Source organism: Thunnus maccoyii, chromosome 6 (genome assembly GCF_910596095.1).
Source record: "Thunnus maccoyii chromosome 6, fThuMac1.1, whole genome shotgun sequence".
Classification (NCBI taxonomy): domain Eukaryota; kingdom Metazoa; phylum Chordata; class Actinopteri; order Scombriformes; family Scombridae; genus Thunnus; species Thunnus maccoyii.
Genome location: NC_056538.1, coordinates 27,013,367 through 27,033,727, shown reverse-complemented (window position 1 = coordinate 27,033,727; position 20,361 = coordinate 27,013,367). Strand labels below are relative to the sequence as shown.

Genomic DNA, 20,361 nt, shown 5'->3' with positions numbered 1-20,361 from the left:
GTTAAACAAACCATATATAAACCACAAAATCTTAAATATCTCAGAAACATATCCTTAACTTATCAGGATAATTATTCATGTGATTCCTGTCCTCTTTACAAAACATTTAAACCACTATTCAATGGTCATGCCTACTTCTGTATTTCCTGTATGGATTACTAAATAGAAGTTAACTTATAATCTAATTTCTGTTCATTTAAGCTCTGAAACAAACTCAACTATCAAATTGAGACTATACAGTAATGATGAGAAAGGCTTTTTTCTGTGGGAAAATCTTTGTGCCCAAACAGATGCCACTATTTGGGGGGATCTTCCCAACTGCTTGCTTGTGTCTTAATCTGCTCATGGCAAAAGTTGATTTCTAGTGCATTCCCAGGCCAGTGGGAATTTCTGCCCTGGCCTGACAACTATTATGGGCTGCCTTTGACATAAAGCCCTACAGGGTCTAAATAGCCTCTATTCTTCGCCCGGCAGTGAAAGGGAGCTTTGTGCCAGAGATTCATTAAATTGCACCTCACAGCCCCTTCGTAAAATGGGTCTCAATAATGAACAGTCGATTTAACTAGAAAAGCTGCCGGAGCTGTTAAATTAAAGGGGAATAAAGTGCAGTTCAGGCTCAGTGTGCCAGAAGAAATGTTGACCTTAAGAAATCCTGCGTATGAAACTTCTGTTGTCATGTATTTACAGGACGTTTCTTAGCCAAAAGTGAATACAATGGAGGATGTGTCCAAGAGCCAGATTGTTATGTTGCCAGCACTTATCCCAATTTTCAGTGGAATTTCAAGTGAATTTTAAGTGATCAGACTGTTACAGTTTAACTATATAATAAAAAAATGTAACTTACACTCATATATTTACTGTTTGTTTACCAGAGAAAGCAGCAGTATCTATCTGTCTGATACTCACGTTAAGCTTTCGTTTATTATTCTTATTTGAAGTTCAGATATGCTGCAGCTAAATAATTGAAAGAAGATCTCTCCTCTTACAAAAGTGCATGTTGAAGTGAGGCTCATTTAAGAGTTGGAGCCGGAGGGATAAAAAAAAAAAAAAAAAGCAGCAAGGGAGTGAGGCCGTTAAAAATTCTTTCTTATGCTAATTCCTAGAGAGAAAAGGGACAGTGAAACTGATAGCACTGATCTAATTATCTGTGGCCCAACACAAGTCTGTGACTAAAAAGGACTCCAGAAAACTCAAATCTATGAGCAACAAATGCTTACAAAACAAAGAATATCTTTCTACTATGCAGCTGGCAATGAAAAATCTTTTGTCATTTCCCCAAAAAACAACAACAACTATGCAAGTGTGAAAACTGTACTTTGAACATTCAGCTGTACCTGGCATCACATCCAGGCAGTTTCTTGCTTATTCAAAACTTTAAGTTTGTTAAAGTGATGAGTGTAGGAGGAAAATGGAGTTGCAACCATATCACAGCATGATTCAGAGAAGGAGCACTGAGCACTTAACGCCTGCTCAAAGTGATTTCGCCCTCTTCTCTTTTCGAGCGGCACAATTTTGGCAAAGTGACATCATCACAGTCATGGCAGCCATATCCCCCTTTTTTCCAGTCAAGGGGCTTTGGCTTTTGTGCTGGTGGGTCATTCACATCACAGAGCCTGACGCACAGATCCCGGAAACAAGTTTCCATTGTTGCATAAAGGCTGAGAGGGTGAGAGGGGATGGGCTGCGGTGGACCAACTTGGAAAAAATATATAAAATGAGAGCACGACTGAGGAGGTTTCTACTTGTTTCCACTCTTATGACATTAATTGTGAGGTTAATTGTTGAGTTATTTGTTAAATTCCTATAATGGCCCAGTAATTATTTTAGCGTTAATCACAGAGGTCAAACTATGGATTGCATTTTCAAAAACTCATTATGTCGGGAGCTTGGGGGAATTTTAATTTAGAGGAAATCATTTGTAATCTGCTGTGCATTTTCCCACAACCAGCGAGTTGTTAAGTACACAGATCCATATTGTTGAGATATTGTTAAACATTACCACCACGCCCTTATTCAGCAGCACCCAACCCCGAGGGAGCAGGGTGCTGAATGCAACGTGATGTGACACACACAGGCTTAATCTCTTCCTACTAGTGTGTGGTCCCTGTCTGTGCAGGGACATACTCAGAGTTTGGGGTCGAGCGAATACTAATAACACCTTTGATTGATGGCCAGTGTCAGAGACTTAGAAAAGGCTGGTAAAATTAATGACCCCTCAAAGTCCTGAGAAAAGTTTAAGGAGGGCATTTAGCGGTGGAGACCCCGTCCTCCCCCATGTTTAGCTATGTTTCTTTCTACGGGGGTGTCTGAAATTCAGTCAAGCCTGGGACAAAATGTTGAGAAGTCAGGCTTTGTGTCTCCTGGTGGAAAATCAACCCACATACCAACATGTTCCCCTTTGCTTCACAAAGTCATGACATGTCAGGAACTACTGCTTGAAAAGAGGAGGTGGGGGAAAAAAAAAAGAACTGGCCAGAATAGTTCAAAGAAAATTACAAAGCAAGAAGACATGTTTTCATTGGCAGTTTAAGTGTTTTAGTATAGTCTTATTCAGTCTTAATATTTTCATGACATTTGAGCCTTTTATCTTGACATTTGAAAGAAGAAAAAAGAAACTGTGAACTTCATGGTGAACTACAAAAGGCTTAGTCTCTGTCGATTCCTGCATCCACTCGCCGCCTCACTCTTAACCTTCCATCAACCCTTCTCAACCTCCCTGGCACCCCAGGAGTTGTATTAATAATATTACTAGCAGGGGGGAACAAACCAGGGTCTATGGGCTGCCTTTGGTGCCGCAATTTAGAGCTTTAATGGCGGCCAGTGAATGAATGCGTGCCAGGGGGAATCCCACAGGTTGGTCCACAGGGGTGAGGTCAGCAGGCGTAGCTGCAATAACCTCCCACCACTCGCTTTATTGGCCTCCTCCGATTGGATTTTTATTAAATCTCAAGCACATGCAATTGTTCCTGCTAGGTGGAAGTGACTTAAAAGCCTCTGTCTGTCACAAAGAGTCTGCTTGACAGAACAGAATTATAACCATAAGCTATATAAATAAAAGACAATTAGAAAGATTATTGAGACAATGTCATTCATGTATTTTTAATCAGTTTCACTGGAAGACTTGTTTTGTGGGAATGACAGCATATTGAAGAAATTCAATGGAAGAGATGAGTAAAAACTTTTTTAAAAAAAATGGGGAAGGCACTGTTCCTCTGTGAACAATAACAAATGAAGTTTAATATCACACTCACTGCAGTGGAAATCTTCATAAAAAAAACTGTATATTTGGTGTCAAACTTTTTCTCCTGAGACTTATTTGAGTGTTAATAAGCATATTAAAATTTACAATTCCTTTTAAAGAACAAATACACCTGAGTGACAACAATGGCCAATCAACAAGAGTGTGTCAATTCGAATTATTAAACCAAATGACAAAAAATTTTATTAAAGATGTGAATGTAGCCCTGAACACAACGACTGAAACAACGAAACAAGAGATTGGAGGCAGATGAGCATTAATAGGTTTTGGCAAACTTCATGTGGGACAAAATACTAAATGAGGATGATTCAGTCTTTTGATGCTGATCAAAAGACTGGTGATTACAATAGTAAACATAAAAATAGATTTTACTCGACAAACAGATCAAACATTTGCAGATAATACAAGTACCTTTTTGTCTCCAAGCACCTGGAAATTTATAGTTTGGCATATAATTTGGTTTTAGGAAATGGAGTGTGTCAAATGAGGTCAAAGAAAATTGTTGTCTGATACCCCGGATCTGAACATGACTAGATGATTAAGATTAAAAAACTCTCCAAAGTGATCATCATAATTTAATGATAAAAAAAAAGGATCTCTAAGGTTGATTAAAAAAAGGAACAAGTATAAAGCTATAGGCAATCCTGGAGTGATTTAAAGTGAAGTGAGGTAACACTTTGCTGCTTTTAAAGATTATGGGTGTGATGCCGTGTCTTTTTTGCCTGCTTGATCCACTCCTGAAAATACTTCAACTCTAACGCCCGGGCTGCACGAACTGTAGGAGGGTCATTGTCATTAGTGTAGCGGAGGTCCAAGTGATGAGCTCCGTCAGGGATCAAGATGGCAACCACAGAATTGGATATGTTGCGAGTCACTCCGCCGGCCAACCACGGGTCGAGTCCACCGTTACTGAAATACAACAGCAGAGACGATGATGCACTGAGAACATGATCAGACATGTGTGTACTACTCATATAGAGCACAATGTCTTAGCAAAGTAAGAAAATAACAGTGAGTCATCAGTCAGTCCTTTTTCCTTTAAGCTTTACATTCTTCCATCTATCTATTGAAGAATGATCTCACTGCATTAAACGAACCCATAAAAGTAACTTTCTGGTATTTTACATATGATGTTTACCTGAAGATAATGTTGCTGTGAGAGGCGATGTCCTTCCCCCCGAAGACTGTGCCTGCCCAGTCAGGTCGAGGCCTGACACCGAACATGGCGTTACACTCATCAGAAAAGGCCTGGAAGTTCCACTCCTCCGGTTCAAACATGTCCTGGACGCCATCTGTGCACATGGGCATCACCATCTCTGTGCAGGCCTGGGGATGAGGGATTGAACATGTATTCATTCTGACAGGTAAAGCTGCCCGGTGACACATCTGTGCAGCAATCTACTCAGCATGACAAGACCGAGCCCTGCGCTCTGTGTTACCACACCTGGTAAAACCAGCCGAGGTAACCAAGGTTACCGGTTGCTGTTTGAGATATGTTGAGACAGGAGGAACTTCCGGTGTAGTTGTAGTAGACCTTCGCTGCTTGGGAGACACCTTGCAGCAGCTGATGGTCAGACACGATGGAGTCGAAAGCCAGATTCTTGCACACCACCTTGAAAACACAGAAAATAACCAGCAAAACATAAAATAATGAGCTGAAAGTACGTGATTGCATTACAGTTTAGGCAAGTTGTTAAAGCAATTAACAGCACATGCATTTTCTTTTTGAAGAACATAAGAGAAAAAATTTAAATATCTAATTCCCTTACATCCAAGTTGTTTACAAGACTTGCTTTCTTGTGGCCCGTAAAGTGTTTTCCACATAAAAAGTGGTGGCGCCTGATTTGCATATGAAATTCCCTGGAATGAACTTGAATTTATTGCTCTAATCTTGGCACGAGAGGAAAAACAATCCATTTACTTAAATCAATTATCTAAATTATTTAAAATTGAAAGGTTTTCCTCTCATTACTACTGCTTTGATTAATCACGGTTGATTTCTCGGTATTAACAGTGTGGATGATAAATATTTGAGCTTCAGCTTTTGTTTGATTTTGCTGCGTGTTGTTATGGTTGCAGCAGCGGAGTTGGCCGTGGCCGTTGTTCGGCAGTCTTTGTGAGGCAGAGAAACTGAGCTTTCTTGTTTTGGAGGTTGGAGGGGAGCTGCACTAGTGTGGAGTCTGTTACTAAGGCTTTTGTCTGCGGGCTGGGGAGGAGTTGGTGGTCGATGGATGAGGAGGGCCACAGACATGTCCAACCAAAGATTTATACCGTGAAGAAAAAAAAAAAGAAAAAAAACACTGCAATTGCTCCAAAGCATCTTCTCCTTACTTTTCAGATAGGATTAGGCTTATACATTCATCTCTGCCAACAGATTTCCCTCCTCTAAGCCCTCAATACCCCGTTCTCACACTCACTCAGATAATCACATTAGCTTTGTCATTAAAAAAGCTCCTCTTTGCACCCACTGCCTAAACCGCTTAAACCACCCATAGGGGTCGCATACATTAAAGCCAAGGAGCCAAAAAACTCAAAATGACCATTTAGTGTTTATTTTACCTAACAAAATGGACCTGAATCTATTCAGTGGCTAAATGATAAACAAACAAGAAAACAAAATATGTATCACATCGTATGTATCATATGCATGTATGTGTTATATGTATGTATGAATGTTTGCTCATGAGACTGCTGTGTGGGGCACTCAGAGGGGTGTTGAAGCACCAAACAGAGTCGAGGGTCAATAGCAATGCTTGGTTTATGCACGTGACATGCCAAGGTGACTGGTAGAATACACTGCACCCAAGTCAATCAGTCCCTGCAAAACCGTCGCTGTGCTGTCACCAGCTTTTTAACAAGAAAACAAAGGATGTTTGTAATGTTGACAACGGGAAAGAGAGTTTTCAAAAATTTTAAACATGTTTTTTCCATCAACCATATCAGATGATTGCAGTTATTTGCAATCTTGGCAAGTTACAGCCCATTACCTTTTCACATCAAGTGTCTAGTGAAGTATTTGTTACAATCCCATTGAAATGAGAGTGGTGGACCTTTGTTTAATGGCCTCATGAGCTGCACTGGGCAAATGTCCTCTTTCTGTGGTGCCATGTGAGCGTCCCAAGAGGAACACCTCAGAGATCTGACGGAGTGTGCAAATGAAAGGACTATTGGTACGAGAGAAGAAAAGAATGGTGGCTTACTTGTAGCTGTTCATCTAAAGAATACTTAAAATCTAAAAGAAACTAGATCCTTATGAATATTAATGAAGTTAATTGACAGCTGTTGTAAACAAAAGCTTGGAAGACCACAACAAACAATCCGCTGAATCTCAGATTCATTTCAATTAAGGACAGGCTGTCAGGCAAAATCAAGCGCTTAACTAAAGACCAAAAAAAAGGTCAAAGTTGCAATTAAGTAAAAACCTTTGATAGTAAATCTACTGGACTTTTAACTACATCTTAAAATGTTCCCGTTTAATTCTTTTTGGTCTATGCTAGAAAGCAACCACTGTCAAACTTAATTTTCAAACTACTGTTTTGAATCATAGTTATTTCAGTAGTGACTGTTTCTACCTGGATCGGCCAGCGAGGCAGCGGCTGGAGAAAATTAGCTTCATAGGGATAGTCCACCATCGCCAGATTCACCCAAGTCTCTTGGAGCCAGTTCTTGAAGCCGGCAGCATCAATTGTGTTTTTAAGCGGAGTGCATAGACTGAATTCTTCTGACAGCCACTGAAGACCAGACGCTGCAAAAAATTATTAAATGTCAATATGTAATATTCCTTTTTAATGTGATGATTGGTTAAATGGTTATTTTGTTAGTATTCAACAACTATACATTCCATGAGTCCCCACAAGTGTGATAGCAAAACCTCATGATAGCTTTAGCCATCAAAGTTAAATCAAATAGCTATTTTTAATTCATTTTTTTTTTATTTCTACTTGGTTGCTTCTCCCATTTTAACCATCACAACTTCCATCTCACGTCTTTTTCCAACTCTCACGTCTGGACAGATGCAACCAAAAACAGCCAACAGAGTGAAAACCTGCATCCACCTACATTTAAGGTTTCTGGATCTCTGTGATTGGCTAAAACGATAACAACATTAAGGATGTTTTCTCTGTTTAATTGTATTTCCGCTGATAATGACAAGCACCAGTCTCTCAATACTTGCTTACTTCTACTGTCATGTGATGGCATTGATCAAGATTGTAGTTAATACAACACAGTGTGCCACTGTATTACAGCATGTGAGATATTTATTTTTTATTGGTCTATGCTAATTGCTAATAGAGTTATGAGAATAAAAAGTGACCATCAGTTCAAGACAGCTTATTCCTACAGTTTAGGATTGTAAAAGATGGAAAAGGTATCAGGGGAGCTCTGACGGGAGCGCTTAAGAATGACTGTATCTGAGTTATGCAGGTTATAAATAGTACTACAAGTAGTACTACAAGTTTGATAAGAGCTGTCTGGTTTTGGGCTTTAGTAGACAGTTACTCCAGTTCACAAATCCTGATCATGCTGTTTGTACAAACATGAAAATTCTTAGAATTCAGGAGTTTTCCTTGTAAAGAAGATGAAACATTGTTAATAAAGTATAATGTAGTAAGTAAGAAAATCAAATTAGTCTATTTCCTACAATATGACAGAAAAGACAAATCAACCCATCATGACTGCATGACTTACCAGTGGAAGAGACATTGTTAATAGCCCTCCACGACTTTCTGATGTTTACATCACAATTATGGCCACTTTTGGCAAAGTCCTGTGTTACTATTTTGTAGAAGTTTCCACATGGCACCATACCAGGGAACTGCCATATCGGTGCGGAGGCTGCAAGAGCTCTGAAATACAAGAAGAAAACCATTTACACTTTTTTCTCAGTATTCCACAAACAGCACAGCCATCATTATGGGTAATCTAAATAACATTTGTGTAACATGTTTGCTAGCACAGCAGCATACTGATTACTGTGTCTGATAATTCTCAGGTGCCTCTGAGCAAGGGCCCAAAGTAGGACTACAACAGAGAAGAGCCTTCCACCACCTGATCAAAACACCACACATTCATCTGTTTTAAGTAAATATGAAGCTGCTGTACGTATGTATGTGAATTCTTGGTACTAAAGTCGAATTTTGAATTTGAATGTCTTCTTTTTTTGTCACAGTTTGGAGCTGCAAACATACAAAAATGGAAAATACATCTTTGTGTAAATCCAACCAGCAGGTTCCCACAACTGCACAACATCTTACCCGACAACGATATTGGGGTATTTCATCCTGAACCAGGCGGCGAGCATCCCTCCATAAGAACCTCCGATAGCGATGACAGGGCTGTTCTGAGCTCCAGGTACAGTGCTCTTCAGGTTCTGAATCAATACTGCAAAATCTGCCAGGGCCTGCTCTGAGGTCAGGTAGTTCAGGTGTTTGCTGTCCTGCAAGCAAATAAGTACCATAAAGTATCATTCTAAAATTAAGAGGGGATTGTCTAAAAGAAACAATACGCCAATGTTAAATTATTTGCTGGCACTGAGAGCAGGCAATTATTTTAATACCCTTAGCAATCATGAACTAGAATTTCAGGATGACTCATCTGTCTCTACTGAATAATTTATTTCAAGTATCTTTTTGGAATTAATAGTGAGTACCATTAATTACTTAGTGGCATAAACATAAAATCAAACACATTTAATCCGATTTAAATGTATCACATTTGTAAAACTGCACGCTCACTTACACTGTAAGAGTCTTGTCCAAATGGCAGAGACTCTCCATAGTAACGATGTTCTGCAAAAACCAGCATGGCGCCCAACTCCTCCGCAATATCCCACATGAAGCCCTGAAGAGAAAACAATGACATGTGTTGAATCAGATTGAAGGTTACGTGCATTGTAGATACAAAATAACAGCTGGGTATTTACAGTATTGTTGCAGAACCAGGCGATGTCTCCTTCATTGCCAGTGTAGAACAAAATGGGACTTCCCGGCATACGCCAGTGTTTGTCAGCCACAAGGTATCGCTGTTTGAAGGTGCCATCCTCTAGGAATCCAAAATGATCAATCTGTAACAAATAAAAACAAAAATAAAATGAATGTATAATCTTAAATGTGTTCAGGAAGGTCATATTTAGCGGTAGTGTGCTGAGAAGCAAGAAAAAAAAATGAACCACTAATGCTAATCACTACTGAAACCAGTGATTAGCATTCTAATGAGGTAAGCTAACATAAATTTGAAACTGTTACAATCTCCCACTATAACATAAAGCAGTTGAGCAAGTCGGAGCCAGTGGCACACATGTAAAAATATTATCTAGATCAGTAAAACTCAACAATCTCTTGGGCATTTGTCACACTTGTTGACAGAAAAACTAATGTGGCCATAATTTCTTGATGTTAAAATCAACAGATAGCATTTAGAAGTTGCAGCCCAGTCAACACAAACCGCTCTGAGGCGGGTGCGATCTGCAGATATCGGGCCCCGTGCCAACTATGGAGTTGCAAGATGACAGTTCTGAGGTTGGATTTTAAGGTAATTAGCCCCAATTTGTATTTGAAAATTTGGATCCAGTTTAAGAGATGCCACATTAGTTCCACTTTAGATGAGCTCTGAGATATCCTTTCATCAAACCTCGGGGATTCTGGGGCATCTTCCCCTTTCAACCATATTTCCTGTATTCTTTGTTAAACAAAGGCAGAAAGAAACCAACAACTTCACAGAGAAGACAACCCCATGAGGCTACTGAGTGCCACAGCGGAGTTGTCCAACCCTTGAAACAGCCCCAGCACTTAATACAAAATGTTTTTGTTTTGTTTTTTTTTCTCCCCTCCTCGCTCTCTTCCCTCCTCAGTGGAAACAAAGCAGGCAGCAATTTTATGAGCCAGTGACAGCAAAAAGATTCTGGGGCCTCAATGTGTTCATTCAACCCTCGACTCCTTAGCGCTTGGCACTGCTTTTAAGTGCGAGGGGACCATGAGACAGTTAAAAGGAAAGGGTCGGCGGTTTGGCAGCAAAATACGTTTCAGTGGGGGTGGTCATCCAAAGTGTAATGTAAGAATTTTGTGAACAAAGCACTTGAGTTCTTTAAAAAGTCACGTAATTTGTTCAGATTTTGTGTGATCAGTTACTTTTTATTTACCAGAGTTTTCAATGTCTATGTACAGAAAACTCTTATTTTAGGAGTGAAACTCTTCAATAATTTAAAGGCAAACTCTCTTGCAGTGCAAACAAAAATATTCCTATGTACCAAAACTACAGCGGGTCAATATATAAACTGCTTCTCTAAAAGGACCCCTGCTGAGAAATGTATCACTTGCACCCACTCAGTATGCAGACTGGTCTCATAACAAATCCACACCCTGATAAGCAGTGCCACCATGTGGTTATTGCAGGAAGCACTTCAGCAGTTTCTTGCCATTAAAATGCAACCCACATATTGTACATCTACTGGACCAGTACTTATACTATTCCACAAGAAAGGAGGCTGCATCCATTGTGTTACAGTCCAGCAAGCAGAGCCCTGAGGGAAACAACCAAAGCACAAGTTACAGTAAACTGCAGCAATTAATTCAGAGGATGCTAAAGGACACTTCCATTCATTGTCTAGAGGCAAAATGCAGTCAAGAGGATTTCCTCTGGACAACTGCTAGATCACTTGGTGCTCTCTTCACAGCATCCTTTCCCACAGAGAGCATAGAAAAAGTCTACATGATTGATGATTTGTTTGTGAAAAACAGCAGACTTGCTACTAGTACTGAAAAGTACATCACAGAGATTTTATTTGCTGTACTTGTCAAGAAGAAGCATACAATATCTTGTTGATTGGCTGGAAAAAACCAAACGCAACAGACAAGACAATGGGCATCAGAAAGGAGGAAATGGTCTTTATCTTCTCGTCAGCTTTGCTGATTAGGCAGGATGCCGTGGGCGGACCAGGTGTGGACCATTGTCCCAAAATCCAAAATACTGTTTAGTTAACAGCGTGTTATACAATACTTACAGCAACTAATGGCTACTTTTCATCAACGATTAATCTGCTGATTATATTCTCTATTAACTGATTGTTGGGTCTATAAAACATCAGAAAACAGTGAAAATGCTCAACACAATTTCCTTGAGCCCAATGTGATTTAATCAAACATCCAAAGATCTTCAATTTACTATAATGTAAGATTATGAAAAGCAGCAAATCCTCAAATTTCTGAATCTGGAATCATCAAATCTTTTCAATTTTTGCTTAAAAATTACTTTAATGATAACTCTCTTTTTACTTTCTTATCCACTGAATAGTTTATTCCTAATGTCTACAAACATGGGTCTTGGAAAATACTTGCAAAACTGTCCAACATCTGAGTTAGCGGGGAAATTTGCTAAATGTTCAGCAGAGTTTGAGGGTAAACTGACTACATGTGTGCCATTTGGGTTTAAAATCTGTTAACAAACGGTCTTATCTTAGTGGATATTACTCTGTAAAACAACAAAGAAAATAATCTGTTATAGTCTCTTTAATTTTTTGAGTTAAGATCACAGTGATCCTAGCATTTCAGACACCATCAACTTTTAAATACATGTAGCAGTTTACATATGATGACCTGAGTTTCCATAGCTAGATCACCATTTATTGTCCTATAGTTGGTGGTGTGTATGGCACAAATGAACTGATACAGCTAACTGTTAGGAGAATGATGCAGCACTAAACAAGGAAGTGGGTACAATGTGACCTCTAGTCATTTTCTAAGATGTTTATCTTATGATTTGTAACCTGTGTGACTCTACCTTTCACAACATCTCTGCCTGCAGGAATAACAGTGTCTTGTGACTGTATGAGTCAGGTTCACAAGTCACTGAACATGCTGCTGAGTTGTGTACCCTCATCATGCAATCTGATTCCCCGTGAAGAAACAGTAAATGGAAAATGTTAAGACTGAATGAAGATCTCTCAAACACCCCCTGAGGTAAAGTGTTTCACATTCACTGGGCCCTGGAGACCTTTTTAGGCAGAGAGCCAGGAGGGATAGTTAAAGCTCTGCTGGCACGAACAGAGTCAATTGTGATGGTTTTCCCCTTCACTACAGGAAGCCAGAGGGAAACACCTATTGTCTGTAGGCACAACACAGGAACAACTTCTACAGAGTTAAGTGCATTGAAATTTTTCAGAAACAGCAAGCGGTGCAGATATTACTGCACAGAAAACAATTAAATCAAGTAATGTGGCGGTAAAAGCAAAGGTGACTAAACTATAACGAGCTGGGAATCATCACATGCATAGGCCTACATCTATCATGTTTTCAGAAAACATCTTTGTCTTTTAAAGATCATATTGGCATTAAAATATCAGTCTGATCATACTTACTATATTATTTTACATTGGAGCCAGTTTAATAGAGCATATGTTTAAGGCCAAATATGTGGATAATTGTTATTTATGTGTATAACTCCAGTAGACTATACTAAATCAAGCCCATGGGAGTCCAAACAATTAAAAATGAAGTGAAAGAGAGAAAAGAGAAGTGATAGAGGAAGAAGACAGTGAAAAACATGTAAAATGTTTTTTATAGATACGTTTGACATTTAAAAAAAAAATACAAGAAATTTTAAACTCACCTTCTGGTCAAAGTAAAGTGTTTTATAGCTGATGGGGGTCCCAGTGGAGTAAGATAACCCACCGTGCCTGGTGAAAAGCTTTGACTTGAGGGCGATCACATGTAAACAGCCGAGACACAGCGTCAGGATGCAGGTAGCTGCAGCTCTGTATAAAACTCCCGTCCTGACTCCAGCCTTCATGTCTGCTACTGTCAAACACCTCTCACAACAAAGTGATCCTCAGCACATGATAATGAGGTCGCAGTGATCTCCCTCTGTCTCTGCTGAGGAGACCTGTCCCGTAAAAAGAAAGGAAGTGAGACTCGCCTGTCAGCAAATCCAAGAGGAGTAAAGTCAGACAGTGAGACCTAAATTTAGCAGCAGAGCAAGAAGCTGTTGAACAGGAAGCATCAGGGCCAAAGTCCTCTGAACATTTTAACAACTTTAATTTAAGTTGTTAGCCGACTGGCAGTCAGCAGAGAGCAGATGGTCCCTACTGTAAATATGGTCGCAAGGGTTGATGGGAGTGCGAGTTCTATATTTGCCAGTATCTCACTTCTGCTTTTTTTTTTTTTAACTTTTAGTACGTACTGCAGCTGCTCTTACAAAGTGCTACTGTTGCATGCAGTATGCAAACAATTGGGACATACTACTTCATCTGTCATTGCGGCTTCCGTCGCTGTACTATTAATGCGCTGTCATTGGTCTGTCGTTCAGAAAGTTGAGTAATAGAGCATCTTCGTCTGAGCTCTCTCGGTGGCTCAGTATGGATGTATTATAAGAACTCTTATAATACATCCATGTGGCTCAGTCGATATGACGCATATTCCGCTGCGCAGAGGATTGTGGGTCAGAATAGCTAGGAAAGCATGCTGATAGTGGTCATGATAGTGATAGACTATCCATATGATAGACCCCGTGGATGGATGGGTTGAGCGGCGACCTCCGGTCACTATATTCAAATGAAGCCAAAGCGGAAGTGCCAAAAACTGCAGTTCATCGAAAGGCCTCTTGAGGCTGGCCCTAAAAGCGAGTCAGTCAACCCCCCTAAACCACCATGTTAAGATGCCTAACTTTACAGCAGAAATAAACATGTTTACAGCCTAGTGCAATAAACAGTCTCTATAGCTTCTTTCCCTGTCCATGACAACTGTATGGAAGTGTGAATTTTTATACAACTAACCTGTTTAAATTTATGCATAATTAACGTTAGTATTAGCCTAGAAAGGCCACTGGAGGGCAGTAAACTGTCCAGGATTGTAAATGCTCTCAAAGGTCAACTCTGCCTAGCGTTAAAGGACCAGTGTGTAAGATTTATGGGGCTCTATTGACAGAAATGGAATATAATATGTATATATGTTTTCATTAGTGTATAATCACCTGAAAATAAGGATCATGTTTTCGTTATCTTAGAATGAGCCCTTTATATCTACATAGGGAGTGGGTCCTCTCCATGTATGTATTATAACAGCTGGATACCGGACTAAAAATAGTGCCGATTCAGTCCAATAAGAATTGCTCGGCTGGCGCATACGCCAAAAAAAGTTTCTAGCTTTGGGGTTTGCTTGCTCGTTGCGCAGCCCACTGAATACACATAGTAGTGTTTCCCCCACTGGCCCCGCCCACGAGTTCCTGCTCAGCCCGTAGACTTTACATTGCGATGACGTCACAGATTTTTAAATCGCTTTTCTCAGCTCAAGGAAACTTTTACAAATATTAAACCTCTGTGGATCAAAACTTCATAATAGAGTCATTGTTTACCTTGTTTGCAGTTCGTTTTGTCCTGTCAACAGTTTTATAGACGTCTGTTTTACAATGGTCGTCTATGGATTTTTTGCTGCAATACCGCAAGTGGCCACTGGGAAAAATTAGCTGCAAGGCTGAGCGGACGAGCCCTATCCAGCTCTTATGATATATCCATGGAGCAGGTCCTCTTCTACGGAGCCCGCCATGTTGCACCTCCATGTTTCTACAGTAGCTCAGAACAGCCAAACCAAACACTGGCTCTAGAGAGGGCCTTTAGCGTTTTTCACGAGTTTCACGGCCACTGTAGGTTCTCCCACATGCTTGGAAGGAGAGGGTGAGAGGGAGGGTTATTCAATAGGTTGCAATCTGCAAGCTCACCACTAGATGCCACTAAATCCTACAGGGTGGTCCTCTAAGGACAATTTCTGAATAAACTACAATACATACTTCAATACAACAGGTATATAGTTACGAGTTGTGACCAGTGGAGGGCGCTGAACAATCATCAACTCCACAAGTGTCCAAGGAGAAGTTGGCATACTTATGCTTTCAGTGAACATTCAAAATGAAACAACAAAGAACACCTCTGTATCTGGGAATACTCATTCTCATTATGTAGAACTATTTACAGTGCAAATGGCCATAAGCAATAATAACATGACAAATAAGACATTTAGTGTAATTATTTAATGTTATACAGAGTAGTTTTAGGGATTATTTTGTACACATAAAGGAAAAGAAACACAACACCCCCATAGTGTTTTCCTATTGTGTTAACAAGAAGATCCAATGGATTAACAATGAGTAACTGCTGTTAAATCTAAGGTAAAAGCCAAATCAAAACGCTCGCCAGTTTTACAAAGGGATTACAGAAAAACAAAGTATAAAAGCAAAGTGCCAAGATGAACTACAAGTCTGTACAACAAAAGACAAAATGTTACAATAAAAATAAGTGTGCAGTATATGGCATTGTGCAATACAGTACATTACAGTTATGGAAACTATATGAAAGATAAAGTTAGACCACTACAAATTATGGCAAATCATGCTGGACAATCAAGAAATTTCACATAAAAGCATATGAAATACAACAAGTCATATACGAAACTACATGAACTCCTTCAAACAAATAAGAAGTGATACAGTTTCATGGCTAGGCAGCAACAACAAAGGCAGAAATATTCACGTCTATGGGTAAAAGAAACAGCTGACAGTCAAATAAAAATGTCAGTTGATTAAACTGTTTAATATCTACTTTTCGACTGACAGTTTCAGAGGCCTTTTCAACTGCGTCGTATTACACCGGCTAATCGCAAGCACTGCAAGTATGCTGAAAAATTAACGGCGTTACAGAATACTGTTTCAATGTAGCATTTATACGTATGTTTCAGTTAACATTATCTGACAAAAAAAAACATTGTAGCAGCAAGTAAAAATCTTCTATTGGGAACAAATATTTCACAGTTTGTAATGACAGGTGCAAATAACTACTCAGAAATGACATTATGAAGGTTAATAACATTGTATGCAATTCTCAGAGCAGAAAAAACTGTAGTGGGGAATAAAATGATTGTGCAACAGATTTTTAGGGTAAGTTTGCAAAAAAAAAAAAAAAAACAACCTTTTTGCAACTTGATCAGACTTGGTCATTTCAAAAATGTAGTGTATGTAAACATATTGTTACCATTAAGTGATAACATCCAATGATCATGAAACGTGTGGTTAGCTATACTGAATCTGTAACAAAATACCTGGTTGAGCTTTTTACTCACATAATACTGCTGGTGAATACTGATGTTTAATGAAAATGGATCCTACAACCCAAACAGGGAGATTTATGCCATTTCACCATGAAGAGGGGAAAAATGGAGCCCTACTCAGATTCCTGGATGCATTAGGCGGACATACTTTACATCCTGTTGCATCGAAGACAATGTTCTCCATAAATGGCAGCATCTTAAAATGCTTGTTCATGGAAGGCCAAACTAATGTTGACTAACTCCCTTGTACAGCTTAAAAAAGGCATGGGACTAGAAATGAACGGACTAAGAAGTGGCTTTATGCCATCTTAGAGGGACGGAGGCATTGGGGCTCGGCCATCTGCCCTCTACAGTCAATGGCTACTGAGTTACCACTCCAGAATTGCTGAGCTCTCTCTAATTGAGGCTGCAGCAGCTCAAGTAACTGATGGTTTTACCCTCACCGGGCATTGGGGCAGTGTCATTGTTGTCCAGCTTGTTCTGCTTGGCCTCTCGAATGAGTTCGCAGGCCAGATCGAGGAAAAGTTTCTCAACATTGTCGGACTCTTTGGCTGAGGTCTCCAGATAGAGCATGCTCTGAGCGTCAGCAAAGTCTTCAGCCCTCTGTCGGAGAACCTCTCTCTTCTCTGCCAGATCTATTTTATTACCTGTAAGACACACAAATGTTATCTGTCAACTAACAAGTAAGAATGTGGCTTCTTGCATCACAACGCAGATTGTCTTTCTGAACAGTGGTGGGTGTGTGTGTGGATAAGACAGATGGAAGTGGAGGTGTGTGTGTATGCGTGTGTGGGATGGATGGAAGTGAGAGCAAGAATTTCACAGAAGAAATCTCACAAAATACGGCTGCAACTAACAATTATTTTCATTATCGATTAATCCGCTGAGCATTTTCTCGATTCATCGAATTGTTTGGTGTATGAGGATTTAGAAAAGTGAAAAACGTCCATCACACGAAATCTTCAAATGTCTTGTTTTGTCTGCCCAACAATTCAAAACCCAAATATATTGCATTTAAAATTATTTAAAACAGAGAAAAACAGGAAATCCTCACAAAGGAGAAGCTGGGACTAGAGAGAGAATTCAGTTTTGTTCAGAAAATAAGTGAAATGATTATTCTAAAATCAAAAGAGTTGCCAATTAATTTTCTGTTGATCGACTGATTGTCGCAGCTTTATAGTAAAATGCTTGTTAATAAACTGGTTGTGTGATTTGCAAATCTATTTAAAAACAGCCTCAGCCACACAATTCAAGATCAGAAAACCCAGGCCGTTCATTCATGAGCCTGACAACAAAAGAATCACATCAGTTACTGAAGTACGAAGTAAAGCTTTCTTACCGACTAATATAGTCACCACTTGGTTGTTGGCATACTGCTCAATCTCCCTCAGCCACTCGGGAAGGCACCTGAAGGAGTCCTCACAGGTAATGTCATACGTAAGAATGAGGGCATTGGCACTACGGTAATAACTCTGAGTAATGGAGCGAAATCTCTCCTGTCCAGCTGTGTCCCATATCTGAAGCTGGAAAAAAAAAACAGATATTTGAAATGAGCTATTATGCATCCAAGAGATATAAAGACACATGCTTTATATAAAAAACAATTTGAATCTTTGCGTACCTTGACCTTCTCCCCTTTGATTTCCACTGTTTTAATCATGAAATCTACTCCAATTGTAGCCCCTTGTCCAGGTGGAAAAAGGCCCTGAAATAGGCAGAAAAATACTTATTATATATAATAAAATTAATTATATAAGTAATAAAATACTTGTAAGCACAGACTTATACAAACCTGAGTAAAGCGCCGGACGAGACATGTCTTCCCCACTCCAGCATTTCCTATCAGAACTATTTTGAACAGGTAGTCATAATCTTCCATACTCATGCTAAACTGGAAAAATAAAGGGAAGAAAGAAAGAAAGAAAGGGGTGATGAATAAATGCATTAATACAAAATTACTGAATTTTACTGAAGTGATTACATTTGTCTCCAGTGCACGTTAACGCTATTGACACAATTCTGAAAACTCCTGAAGACACTGGCAAAGCTACCGCACTGTTGTGAAAGCTCGGAGCACTATTTGAAGACAAACAGGCCCGCAGGTCAGCGCTGTCAGGAGAGATAACTGCTGATATTTGACCTGAATAATCTTCACTAGCAGAGATGTGACGAACATGAGTGAAACATGTCCTTGTTAGAATATTCAATTTGTAAATTTAACTTTGGGTTTAGACGATTTGCACAAATACACTGACGGATGCTAAATTCTATTACTCCAGACAAAAGTCTCTGTGCTGATATTTTAAATAAAACTGTTATTAATGTCTCTGGTACTGATATAAACTATAATTACATATTTGCATTTATAAATACAATTTGCATTTTTTCCTCGGTGCTATATCATTAATGCCTCAAGCACAGTATGAACTTTGAGAACAACATGTAAGGATTTCACTTCACCTAAGATTCCCATTATATATCGTATGAAATGTGCACTTTTTGCTTGGCTGCCGGTTTAGGGGGCCGTGCATCACTTTGTGGGGATTATGGAGCCACAGAGGCTCGAAACACTACTGGAGTGAATAAAATCTGCAAAATGAAATACAAAGATGTAGCTAAACGCTCTGTTCTGTTGTCAGTAACCACAGCTGCATGTGAGATGCACGTAAACACGGTAAATAACACGAAATATCAGTATTCTCTGCAGCAGCGTTACATCTGCTCCTATACCAGCAATGTGAGGCAGGCCCATATTTATGTGATTACTACATCAATGTTTAAAAAGGCATTTTTAAGAAATCAAACTGTTGCTTGCAAAATAGTGGAATCGCTGCCTATGAAGCGTGTTATAATGAACCATATTTAGGGTTAAATTCAACTGGAGTGCTTAATGCAAATTCCCTTTCCCTGTGTCGCATTTCTTTCTTCGCCCTTTCATCTTGTCTAGCAATGAAAAAACATCACAGCATGCTGTTCAGATTGAATCTGAGTCAAGGCTACATTTCTTCTTGATCACGTTTCATATTCAGTCTGAGTTGATAGCCATTATAGGGCGAAGCTAGCAACAGTAGCAACTAGCAGCTACCGTGTGACTCTAGCCATTTTGGCAAAATCTGCAGATCCAAGAGAGAAAAATCTAAGTCAGCCCTGCGGATCGAGCCTGGAAATAGTTTGCACTTACCAAAAAAACCGGGGATATCCCCGGACTTTTAACTACTTGGTATGCATAGGTCACCTCATCAAATAGGCAAAGCCTCAGCTGGGCAGGGCATAATTCCTCTGGCTGTGTATCCTCAGCAGCTCAGCAGCCTGTCTGATGGAGGAGGGGGGCTGCACTTCAATGATGTCATCAGTTCACATGCAAAGTAACTCAGTACATCTAATCATGTACTTAAATATGATGTTTTTGTTACACCGCATTTCATATATCATACTCTTTCTATAATTACTTGTACATGAGGCAACTACTTAATAAAAGGGTGATTTTTTAAAGAGGAGAATTAAAGGGCCATATTAATGTTTTTACAGCTTTTTAATGTTTTTGTGGACACAATAGCCTGTAAAAAAACGCATAAAGTTAAGACTAATATGTAGTAAACTGAATACCACATGCTACTGACCTAATTCTACTAAAAGTTATATTACTACTACTACTACTACTAGCTTTACTTATAGTACTGATAATAGTATGGCTACGGCTACAATACTAGCCTGCGACTATCTAACTAGCAAGTCCTATATTAGCCACTATATAACGTTACATATGTAATTATATACATAATATTTAGTAATATTACTAAGTTACCATCCATTTAGTTATAGCTAGCTAGTTAATGCTAGCAATCAAAATTTGCTAAATTTGGTAGTAGTTAATCGTCGTTTGATGTTACATTAAGACAAAATCAAATAAATGTAATGTAATTGTAATTGCTAAAAGAAAAAAACAACAAGTTTTATCTCCTCACGTTGGCTGACAGGGAAAAAAAGGGAATGAAATGCAAATGAATAGATTGC

General features: G+C 39.3%; 2 protein-coding genes across 7 annotated transcripts; both read right to left on the bottom strand.

Moving 5' to 3' along the window:
* Window positions 1-3,071: 3,071 nt before the first annotated feature.
* LOC121899464 (prolylcarboxypeptidase (angiotensinase C)) lies at window positions 3,072-13,777 on the bottom strand. Of its 2 annotated transcripts, none has more exons than XM_042415306.1 (10): window positions 13,492-13,777; window positions 12,863-13,135; window positions 9,183-9,323; window positions 8,999-9,100; window positions 8,515-8,696; window positions 7,949-8,106; window positions 6,832-7,004; window positions 4,704-4,871; window positions 4,398-4,585; window positions 3,072-4,168 (listed from the first exon to the last, which is right to left on the bottom strand). In XM_042415306.1, exons 2-10 carry the CDS (start codon window positions 13,040-13,042, stop codon window positions 3,946-3,948), a joined length of 1,515 nt encoding a protein of 504 aa, XP_042271240.1. In that variant the 5' UTR covers window positions 13,043-13,135; window positions 13,492-13,777; the 3' UTR covers window positions 3,072-3,945. The 2 variants fall into 2 exon arrangements, with proteins under 2 accessions (XP_042271240.1, XP_042271241.1); XM_042415307.1 differs by having other exon boundaries at window positions 13,495-13,777.
* A 1,482-nt stretch (window positions 13,778-15,259) lies between these two features.
* rab30 (RAB30, member RAS oncogene family) lies at window positions 15,260-20,331 on the bottom strand. Of its 5 annotated transcripts, XM_042414571.1 has the most exons (6): window positions 20,313-20,331; window positions 19,529-19,656; window positions 18,140-18,238; window positions 17,969-18,052; window positions 17,687-17,870; window positions 15,260-16,994 (listed from the first exon to the last, which is right to left on the bottom strand). In XM_042414571.1, the coding sequence occupies exons 3-6, from the start codon at window positions 18,230-18,232 to the stop codon at window positions 16,744-16,746; spliced, it is 612 nt and encodes a 203-aa protein (XP_042270505.1). In that variant the 5' UTR covers window positions 18,233-18,238; window positions 19,529-19,656; window positions 20,313-20,331; the 3' UTR covers window positions 15,260-16,743. The 5 variants fall into 5 exon arrangements, with proteins under 5 accessions (XP_042270505.1, XP_042270507.1, XP_042270506.1 ...); XM_042414573.1 differs by lacking the exon at window positions 20,313-20,331 and having other exon boundaries at window positions 19,583-19,715; XM_042414572.1 differs by lacking the exon at window positions 20,313-20,331 and having other exon boundaries at window positions 18,140-18,233; window positions 19,529-19,714.
* Window positions 20,332-20,361: the final 30 nt, after the last annotated feature.

Excerpts from the sequence above, each read along its gene's own strand:
- LOC121899464 (XM_042415306.1), bottom strand. The coding sequence starts at position 13,042 with ATGAAGGCTGGAGTCAGGACGGGAGTTTTATACAGAGCTGCAGCTACC. Across the intron at positions 9,324-12,862 it reads CACTTTACTTTGACCAGAAG|ATTGATCATTTTGGATTCCT; the intron begins GTGAGTTTAAAA and ends TATTTGTTACAG. Across the intron at positions 7,005-7,948 it reads TAACAATGTCTCTTCCACTG|CGTCTGGTCTTCAGTGGCTG; the intron begins GTAAGTCATGCA and ends AATTTTTTGCAG.
- rab30 (XM_042414571.1), bottom strand. The coding sequence starts at position 18,232 with ATGAGTATGGAAGATTATGACTACCTGTTCAAAATAGTTCTGATAGGA. Across the intron at positions 18,053-18,139 it reads TCGTCCGGCGCTTTACTCAG|GGCCTTTTTCCACCTGGACA; the intron begins GTTTGTATAAGT and ends TGCCTATTTCAG. Across the intron at positions 16,995-17,686 it reads AGTGGTGACTATATTAGTCG|GTAATAAAATAGATCTGGCA; the intron begins GTAAGAAAGCTT and ends TGTGTCTTACAG.